The 9,860-nt window shown below is 35.8% G+C and overlaps 2 protein-coding genes across 2 annotated transcripts; one reads left to right on the top strand and one right to left on the bottom strand.

Moving 5' to 3' along the window:
* Positions 1-3,414: 3,414 nt before the first annotated feature.
* On the top strand, positions 3,415-6,594 carry LOC113288770 (protein FMP32, mitochondrial-like). Its single transcript, XM_026537888.1, has 7 exons — positions 3,415-4,008; positions 4,149-4,280; positions 4,405-4,464; positions 5,598-5,674; positions 5,795-5,851; positions 5,984-6,050; positions 6,132-6,594. The coding sequence occupies exons 1-7, from the start codon at positions 3,748-3,750 to the stop codon at positions 6,249-6,251; spliced, it is 774 nt and encodes a 257-aa protein (XP_026393673.1). The 5' UTR covers positions 3,415-3,747; the 3' UTR covers positions 6,252-6,594.
* Positions 6,595-7,336: 742 nt separating this feature from the next.
* On the bottom strand, positions 7,337-9,621 carry LOC113288769 (cytochrome P450 84A1-like). Its single transcript, XM_026537887.1, has 2 exons — positions 8,596-9,621; positions 7,337-8,258 (listed from the first exon to the last, which is right to left on the bottom strand). The coding sequence occupies exons 1-2, from the start codon at positions 9,520-9,522 to the stop codon at positions 7,635-7,637; spliced, it is 1,551 nt and encodes a 516-aa protein (XP_026393672.1). The 5' UTR covers positions 9,523-9,621; the 3' UTR covers positions 7,337-7,634.
* Positions 9,622-9,860: the final 239 nt, after the last annotated feature.

The following is a 9,860-nucleotide window of genomic DNA, read 5'->3' as shown; positions in this document are numbered from 1 at the left end:
TGAGTATTATCTTCTTTAAGATTTGCTCGAGATTTAATCTTCGATAGGCAAGATATAAAGTAGTCACAAATATCTTCGTCTCATCGTTTGTGATTCCACAATATCTTGTTTCGCTACCATACAATTAAGATTATTGTGGGGTGATTGATATTTGTAGGCTGTTCTTCGGGAATATAAGTCTGGTATATCAATTGGTTCCTGTTCACCTTGATTTATCAAAAGACGGAACAAAACTCATAGGTTTATCTGTGGGAGACAAATTTATCTACTCTATAGACTTTTCCGTGTGAGACAGGTTTTTTTTATCAAGTCTTCGACTTTGGGTCGTAGCAACTCTTAGTAGTGGGTGAGATCAGCTAAGGGAATCAAGTGTGTAGAATCCTGCTGGGGTTCAGAGACGTAAGGAGCGCAATTGTACCTTGATCAGTGTGAGATTGGTTAGGGCTCAACTACATTCCAGTCCGAAGTTAACTTGGAGTAAGCTAGTGTCTGTAGCGGCTTAATACAATGTGGTGTTCTAATCTGGACTAGGTCCCGGGGTTTTTCTGCATTTGCGGTTTCCTAGTTAACAAAATTTCCAGCGTCTGTGTTATTTCTTTTTCGCATTATAGATTCTTATATAATTGAAATATCACAGGTTGTGCGTAAGTTCAATCAATTATGAATCCAACCTTTGGTTTTTGATTAAATTGATTGACACTTGGATATTGGTTTTTGATACCGTCCAAGTTATTTCTTATATTCAATTGGGCTCTCAAATTCTTATTTGTTTGATTGCTGATTTAATTGATAAATTGAGATATAACTCTTTGATATATTTTTCTTAAGATTGAGTCTGATTGTCTAGTTGATTCTCTTGAATGTGTACTGGAGTTATTCTATAAAGTTTGCTAAGCGAAATATTGGGTGTGGTTGTTAGACCCCCGATTTTTCATTTGGAAATCTAGTTGGGTTTAGAACCATTACTTGTGTCATAAGTATAACAACTTAAGAAGTTTGTCTCTTAGATTTAAGTTAGGAAACCCTATACTTGTAATAAAATTAATCCTTGTTAAGGAATGTGTCCATCCTATTGATATGTATAAATAACAATAAAGATAACCTAGTAGAACTACACCAGAAGTCTCCTCTTCTGCTAAAGGCTTTGCATATTGCTCCGAGTAATATATAAAATTGCTTATTATTTTCCCGAGGATTCAACCTCATTAAATACATTCTCTTTTTGTGGTTTTGTGTGTGATTGTGTTATTGGAAGTAATCGAGTACCATTGCAGGCGTGTATACTTAACGCTTCTGCAGGTTTTGGCACAACAATGTCACCATTGACATATTCATCTAAGGGGTCATCTTGATCAGAGTCAATTTCAACTGTTGTTATGTGTTATAATCGAGCCTTTTCTACATGAAGTTCACCACATTCAGCTTTACACCCTTATCATTGTGCAGAATTATCCTTGACGTGTCCATTTTCAGGATTCCTCTCATATGAACATCAAGGATATTTTTTTTCCTCATTTTTGCAGTCCTTTTCTTACGGTCAACTATTTTAACAATATCATTTTTTTCTTGTTTTTCAAAAAAGTCTTGAATGTTGAATTCTGAAGTTGATGATTGTGCAGCATCTTTAGTTGCATTTTTTTTTGTTCTTTTGATACCCGGTCAATTCCATCAATCAACATCTCTATTAACATCAAGATTAGTATCGGGTTAAGGGTTTGAGTTTATTTACGATAAAGAGTAAAGAAACTCACATTGTTGAGAAACATTTGAAGTCTCATATAGTGATTCCTTTAGTACTTGATATCCTGTCTACAAATTAGGGTATATTGGTTCAACTTTCTGAGGATGTGGAAACATGCTTCTACTTAAAACTAGTGTTTCTTATTTATTTTTGCCATTCCTTGAGTTTTTCTCCATTGCAGTTTGAAATTTCTATAAGTTAGTTATCAACTTTAGTTTCACCATTCATTTTGTAACGATCCATTTGCATCATCTATCCCCCAATTATTCATGTCTTTGTTGATTGTATTAAAATGACCGATGATCCAGCAACTTCACGATTTCGTGGATTCCCAGTTTTTTTTTTTGATTAAATTGTTAATAAAATATTCTTCCAAAGCGTGTTATGTTATTGTTGAAAACTATTGACATTATCAAGCGTAAACACTATACGTGTTATGTTGTTGTTGAACACCATTGACATTATCAAGCGTAAAAACTATACGTGCTCTGTAAATATGTTTATCTTCATCCTGACTATATTATGGACCACAAACTTTTGGTGATGAAGCATGTTCAGTTGGAGTATATTGTGTTTGTGATGAACTTGCCATTTATTTTTATTTTTGGAATTCTTTTGATTTATGCACAAAAAATTTGAGATTAAAAGATAAATTTTATATTAAAAATGATTGGCTTGAGATTGGAAGAGATATCTTTGAAATTATGGGTGTGATAGGTGTGATTTTAAAAGCGAAAAGAGTTGAATTTACAGATAAATAAATTAAAGCGGTTAGATGAACTATCCGCTATCAGCCAATCCAGGTCGATCGTCTCAACTACAGCCAATGAGCTAAGTTTCAACTTTCAACCGCTTGTCTTTCCTAAGAGCAGTTCCTATGGACTCAACAAAACAAGGATTTGTTGATTTTGATCCCACTATGGAATCAACAAACATGAAAAATGGATGTACAAACCAACAAATTTGTTGGTTTGTCGAGTGAGATGGAACATGTAGCGCGCTCGGTGTAAGATAGGGCGAGCTTGGAACAAGCGCTGGCGTTTGAGCCAGAAACGCGCGAGCCATCATCAATCGCTGGCGAATTTTCTTCCACCGCCCGCATCTATTCCTCACACGCCCAGTACAATTCCTAATTCCCAACAACTACTTTAATAACTTTTTATTCACTTTATATCTTATTTTATTTCACTTCATCCTATTTTATTTTACCTAAATAATATATTTTATATTTTATCTTTATCCTACAAAACATTTTATATCAAAAAGAAATATTAGTGGGTCCTGAAAAACCAAATGTGTTCATTTTGTTCTAGTTTTTCATGGTAGAAAACCCAGTTTGTTCATCCATATGGTTCAATAAATATTTTTTTTGTTCATTGTCATAAGAACTGTCCTGAAACGGATCGATTCAATTTGAGACGGGATGGACAAACGCTCATATCTTAGCGTTTGCGCAGTTAGTTTGCCACTTAGCCTGTTCCACTACGGGGGTATGCCTATTTGCCCACCCCACCGGACTTGCTCTTACCCCTCAGTTACCCTTCAACTTATCCAACAGTAAGTCAACATTTGGGCTGAAACAGTAGGAAAAATAAACCAATTGGACTATGGCACAATAAACGAGGTGAATTTTCTGATCGGGTTCATCCCATATCAGAATCTCAGATACCTATTTGCGTTTGCGTACAGGAAAGAAAATACCGAAAATTCCATCACAATAAGAATACAGTTTCTCTGGTTTATCATAAAACAAGAAGAATTCCCAAGATTTCCTCAACTCCGTTTCTTTCGGACCATCCATCATTTCCCCTTTCCCCTCATTTCCGCATTTCATTTACTTTCCCACTTCTTCCATTTTCTTTAATCCCAAGAAATCAAAATCAAGATTCCATTTCTCACAAAATTTTTCTCAAATAAACGAAAAGGAGGATTTGCTTTCATCAGATCACCCTCCTTTTCAAGATTTTCCAAACCCTAATTAGGACATTTGATTAAGAATCGTTTTAATGGCTTGTAGAAGGGCGGTTCTATTTGGAACAAATTCTAGGTCTAGTTTGTATAAAATAGGTGGTGGTGGTGGAGGTTTTAATTCTTTAGCTCCGACGACAACAATAATTGCTGATAGATATCCAATTTGTTCGTCTTCATTATCGATCAGGTCTTCTCCATGTTTGAGTCCTCATTTTAATGGATTTGATTGTAGGCAGATTTCGCAGATGACATATAATGGTAAACAACGAGCGTTTCTTGTTGATACATTAGCTCTGGTAATTATTCCTTCCGATTTTGTTTTTCTGTGTATATGATTTGTTTATTTTTGTGGTTTTTGTTGGGTTAGGGTTTGAGATTCGGTAGTTTTGGGGATTTAAGTGCTTATTGAAGATTAAATGTTTGTGTTATTATTCAGGTTAGGAAATTAGAGAAAGAAGGTTTTGAATCAAAGCATGCGGAAGCAATAACAGATGCTGTGACACAAGTTTTGAGTGATAGCTTAGAAAATGTGGCTCAGCTCTATGTATCCAATGGCGAAATGCAAAAGGTAAGGTTTAGACATTGTCTGGTTTTATTTGATTAGTTTATCCTTTCTTCATTAAATCTTGTCAGCGAATTGTTAAAAGTTTTATGTTATAATTGAGTTTTATATGTTCTTGTTGTTTTTGTAGATTCAAATGTCCATAGAAGCTGATATCTCCAAATTCAAATCTCAAGTTAACAGTTCCCAGGTACTTACTGCATGTTTCTTTTGCAAATGTTAGTTTCTTAAACCTTTCAATAATGTCACATTTTGCCTGTAGATATACCTAATAGAATACATGAATATAGTTTTGTTTTGACTTGGTTTATACCGTTCCCTGATTCAACTATCTAAAGAAACATCAAACTTGAGTATGTTTATGTTACATTTTGTATTCTCCAGAACTCTAGTGTGATTCTGTGAAGCACGATCTTGAGGATCTGTGCATTTCTTTTTTGTCAAGAAAATCATCTTTTCACTAATTTATTATGTTTGAAAACTGAGCATATTGGCTAGGGATAGGAGGATAAATGCATTTGTAAAAAATATATATAGGACTTGTGCCTTTCAATATTTTGAAGAACGGGTCCTTGAAGAGAAAAGACTTTGCACTCTCATTTGGTTTCTTCATAGGGCTGTTATTTGTTTTTATGCATGTTTTTATAACTGATTACATCTCGTCTTTGTTTGTGAATTGCCATATATTGTAAGTATTTGCTGTCATAATCATAATGAACTTCTCTTGAGTCTATCTTTCCAGAAGTTCAACTGTTTATCATCCTAGGAACTTAAATAGTTGCACTTAAAGGTGAAATATTAATGAAAAAGTAGTAAAAGAGAAGGCAGCCATTTCTGCTTTATTTTTGGTAGAGGTGTCCACTTGTAAGATTATAGATCCATGTGCAACTTCCTCAATCTAGATGTTGCGCTAGAAAATTTATAAATATTGAAAGCACTGCTGCTGCTTTTTCTCATCCTGGTTAAGGGTTATTTGAAAGTTGCTTGATAGAGTGTTCTGAGGCATAAGTTTTGTTTCATACCTTGCCATCTCGGCTCTTGCGTCCTCCATTATATATGTTTTATACCCTCTAATGGCACATACCTCTCCAGTTTAACAGCAAATAGGAAGGCCAGCCTCAAACTGACATTTATCACCAGGAAACCTTGTCAAGTAAATGGTGGTTACCTTTACCAGGTGTTTTAGGGTTTCAATCTTCAGCCCAGCTTACCCTGAAATGTGCCGTTGAAATATTGCCTCCTTAAGCTATAGAAGAAGCATCTGATACTTGTATCTAGTCTACTGTTCTTTACCTCCTGATTAACTGTTAAATATGAGAACAGGAGCACAATTTCTCTCAACAACAGCGTGAAACTGAAAAACTCCGCAGCGATATTGAGAAGATGCGCAGCGAACTGAGGTTTGCTCTCAGTGCTGTTGGATTGAATGGATTACATTATTGGATTATGTTAATGCATGTAACTTTCTTTTTGTTCCTTCAGAAATACCATATATAAATAAATGCACCTTTTCAATGTAGGTATGAAATTGATAAAGTCACTGCTGGACAACGTCTGGATTTGAATCTTGAAAGAGGGTAAGGAGCATCAGTTATGCTTATCAAAATATAAAGATAAAATAAAGAATAGCAATTATTGGTACTAAAGATAGGTATGTTCGTTATCTGTCTGGTCATTTGACCTTATTATTATGTAAACGATGGGTGCAGACGAATACGGGATGAGTTGGCGAATCAGAATGCAGAAACATCTAACCTGACAAACAAGCTTGATCGGGTAAGTTTATGACTGCATTCATATACATGATTGGGTTTGCGAAATGAGACTAGTGGCATTGATTGAATATTATTCGTTCAGGAAATTCATGCCTTGAGGGCTCAACTGGAAGCAGCAAAGTATGATGTGATTAAGTATTGCATTGGTACACTCGTCTCTATCTCTGCTGTTGGTCTTGCTATAATCCGTGTTTTGATGTGAAACTCTCTAAGCCTGTTGATATTGGAAGGTAACTGGAATCTAAAGAAACCTTAGTACATTCATTGTTTTTACTTGAGGAAATTGAGTAGTGACTGACAGTTTGGAAGATCTGATGGCCATGTGTATTGAAATTGTGGCTACATGCACATCTGACTAGCTCTTCACACTTTTCTTGGTTAACTCTACTTTCTTGTTATATTTTCGTTGTAAGTCGGAAAAGGGCTAAAGATAATGCAACATCAATTTGTCTGTGTACTAGGAATTCTGACGATTTACATCAAATATATTAGCAAAACATTGCATCATAATTCAAGAGCACTTGTTATTTGTGTTCACTTTGTTACACTGTCGGATTGCTAAAATGCCATTGTCAAGGTTCTGATTAAATGGAAACTCAAATTTTGGTATCATTCTTCTTTGTAGCTTATTAAGGGTTACTGCATTTATTCAATTCTCATTCTTTCTGAGATTTCAATTGATCTGGTCTGTCTTTCAGTTTTTTTTCTTTTTTTCGTCTTCCTGGCTGTCGGTAACTTAGCTTAGAAACAAGAAAGTGACTGATTGGGAATTTAGCGGATCACCCTGGGAGTAATTATTCAGACAGAATAATTCCCAACTCTAAAAAGCTTACCCCGGTAGAAGAAAACAATATTGAGTTTTCTATTCCTTGTTTGTTTCAACACAATACCTCATTCTGAAACTGTTCAGAATCTTAAGATACTAAACGAAAATAATAATTGGGTTGGCGGCACAATGCTAGTTGCATACTGGGAAGGTCGCACTGTATACAAATGGGGCCACGTTGCATACTGGGAAGGTCGCACCCCATACAAATGGGGCCACGTCTCCACTGATTCCATTCCAAATCCGCAAGTGGTGCACTAATTGACTTGTCAATTGTTGGTAGGTAATCTTCAGATCATGAATAGAATCTTTGGATTTTTTTATTGATTTTTTCGGTTCCAGAAGCCATTTTCAGTAACTCAAGTACAACACACAAATATTCTTACACCCAACAAAAAGTATGTCGATAAAGATAAACCTTTGGCTTTCACAAGCTTTTGGGCAAAAAAGAAAAGAAAAACTAAAGCAAACATTATAGTAGTTTTCATTATTAATCTCTCAAAAGATAGCATATATACACAACAATTACAGTGTTTCTTTTTGGTTCCAACTCTTTACATTTGTACCATCATGAGAGACTCAGAAATGGAAGGGAAATACCAGTTGTCTAAATTATCCTAAATGTACGAGAGTGTGGTGTGCCAGAGGACTCGACCACCTCATGCCTAGCAAAGTTGAAGAAAACACAGTTCACTCACAAACACACTGAAGAGAGCAATCCAGAAAGAGGCCAAATTTGTGCATCTTGTAACCTTCTGCTCAGAATAAAGGGCAATTCAAACGAGTACTAGGTACTGCAACCAGTCGAACTTCTCTTGGTGCAGTGAGCCCAAACATATCATTCATGTTCATCTCACTAGGTTTCATACCATTAGGTAAATTCCATGAGAAACAATGAAGAAGGTGAGCGACAGTTAACTCTAGTCCGTATAAACCTAGTTGCATACCCGGGCAAGAACGTCTACCCGATCCAAATGGTAAAAACTCAAAATTACTTCCTTTAAAATCAGCAGCACCTTCATTGAGAAATCTCGATGGCTTAAATGTGTCGGCATCAACCCAAGCGTCTTGGTCACGCCCAATAGCATACACATTGATAGTAACGCGTGATCGGGCTGGAATTGTGTAACCACCAATTTCAGTTTCTTGAGAGTTCTCATGGAGAAGAAGTGGAATTGGTGGGTGAAGTCTTAGTGTTTCTTTTATGCAACATTTTAAGTATGTCAATTTTTCAAGATCACTCTCTTGGATCCTACGGTTTTGTCCTACTACCTCGTCTAGCTCCTCTTGAACTTTCTTTAAATCATCTGGACTATGTAACAGTTCTGCCATTGCCCATTCTATTGCAGATGCCACTGTTTCTGTTCCTCCAAACATTACATCCTGTTAAAAAAAAGTTACACAATAATTAGCCTCAGCATCTTATAAACATTACAGAATTAGAATCTACATAAACTAATAGATTATAATATGATTAAAGTTATGAACAATTTTCTTTGTTATTATATTATTTAAATTAAGTACTTCTTGAATCTTGATATTATTTTTTATAGGTTGTTGAGGATTCCTTTTCTTGTAAAGAGTCAACATAAGATAGCTTCATAGAGAAATTAAACCATAAACTTTTAGCTAAACTATATAAAAATTAGTCCTAAGATTGTTTGGTTAAATGGCCTAATCAAATATTTTAATGATGAATTTTGATTACTACTGTGCTTACCATGATAATAGCTTTGATATGATCTCGACTTAGAGTGATAGAAACCTTAAGATCCTCATGAGCAACATCTTTCTTGCCATTTTCACTGTAAAATGCAAGCAAATTATCTACCATATCGTCGTCCCCATCAAGACAGCCCCCATTAATTTTCTTTTTCTCCATATGTTCGTCAATAATTTTGTCGATAAATCCATCCAGTGACTTCCTAGCCTTTGTTAGTCTTGCCGTAAGACTTTGTGGATCAAGCCAGTTTAACCCAGGGAAGAAATCGGCTAGATTAAACGCGCCAAACAGCTTTGAAAACTCTTGTAAAATGGATATGAAATGTTCTTTTGCTTTACCTTGAACCACGTCTGACCCAAAAGCTGCACGATAGATTATGTTCATAGTGAGCATGAACACTAATTCCCCGATGTTAACAGGTGACTCAGTTTGCGGCAACACGGTCAGGATTGTAGAATCAACTTCTTCCCTTACAGAATTCCATGATTCTTCACGTTTCCTGCTAAAAAGTTTCATGACACATATTTTACGCATCTGTCTCCAGAACGGACCGTAGTTCGCGAAAGCCATATCCGAGCGATCATAAGTCAGGTATTTAATTGCTACATTCGCAGGCCGATCAGAGAAAATATTGTCTTGTACTTGAAGAACCTGACGAGCTATCTCAGGAGAGGTGACAGATACCATATGAAGCATTCCGATGCGCAGGTGAACGATTCCACCGTATTTTTTACCAAGTTGAGCTAGCCCTCTGTGAGTCAGTTGATCCATCATCGACATGTTTCCAATCACCGGTAACCCTTTTGGTCCAGGAGGGTACGGTAGTTTCGAACGTTTCTTAACTACAATACTCAACAAGAACAATAAAGGAAGAACAAAGTACAGAAGTATGGGTATAGGTTGTAAACCATTGATGAACTCCATGATTATTTTTTTTCGTGCAAGCAGCTTTCCTATTCTCCTCCGTCTCACTCTACTTTTTTTTTTCTATGTTGGGTTTAGGTTTGTGTTTAGAAACTATGGCGCACAAGCTTTTATATACATTTCTGAAAAGTATTTTATCATTTATGCGCAAGCTGATATCATAAACATTTGGCTGGGGCTTACTAAGTTGGGAAATAGAAATGATTTAAAAAATGTACTTCTTAGTTGTTGCTAAAATTAAATTTTGTTAGAGATGCGCCAACCAAACTTCATTAATGTAAACAGTTATTTTTTGTGTGGATCAAGCGGCCACACCTATGAATTACGACGTCCACAAC

This window comes from Papaver somniferum, chromosome 6 (assembly GCF_003573695.1).
Source record: "Papaver somniferum cultivar HN1 chromosome 6, ASM357369v1, whole genome shotgun sequence".
Lineage (NCBI taxonomy): Eukaryota > Viridiplantae > Streptophyta > Magnoliopsida > Ranunculales > Papaveraceae > Papaver > Papaver somniferum.
This window is presented reverse-complemented; position numbering and strand designations above follow the sequence as displayed.

Coding starts and splice junctions, on each gene's coding strand:
- LOC113288770 (XM_026537888.1), top strand. CDS start 3,748: ATGGCTTGTAGAAGGGCGGTTCTATTTGGAACAAATTCTAGGTCTAGT. Junction 4,465..5,597: donor CTCAAGTTAACAGTTCCCAG/GTACTTACTGCA, acceptor ATATGAGAACAG/GAGCACAATTTCTCTCAACA. Junction 6,051..6,131: donor TGACAAACAAGCTTGATCGG/GTAAGTTTATGA, acceptor TTATTCGTTCAG/GAAATTCATGCCTTGAGGGC.
- LOC113288769 (XM_026537887.1), bottom strand. CDS start 9,522: ATGGAGTTCATCAATGGTTTACAACCTATACCCATACTTCTGTACTTT. Junction 8,259..8,595: donor ATATCAAAGCTATTATCATG/GTAAGCACAGTA, acceptor TTTTTTTAACAG/GATGTAATGTTTGGAGGAAC.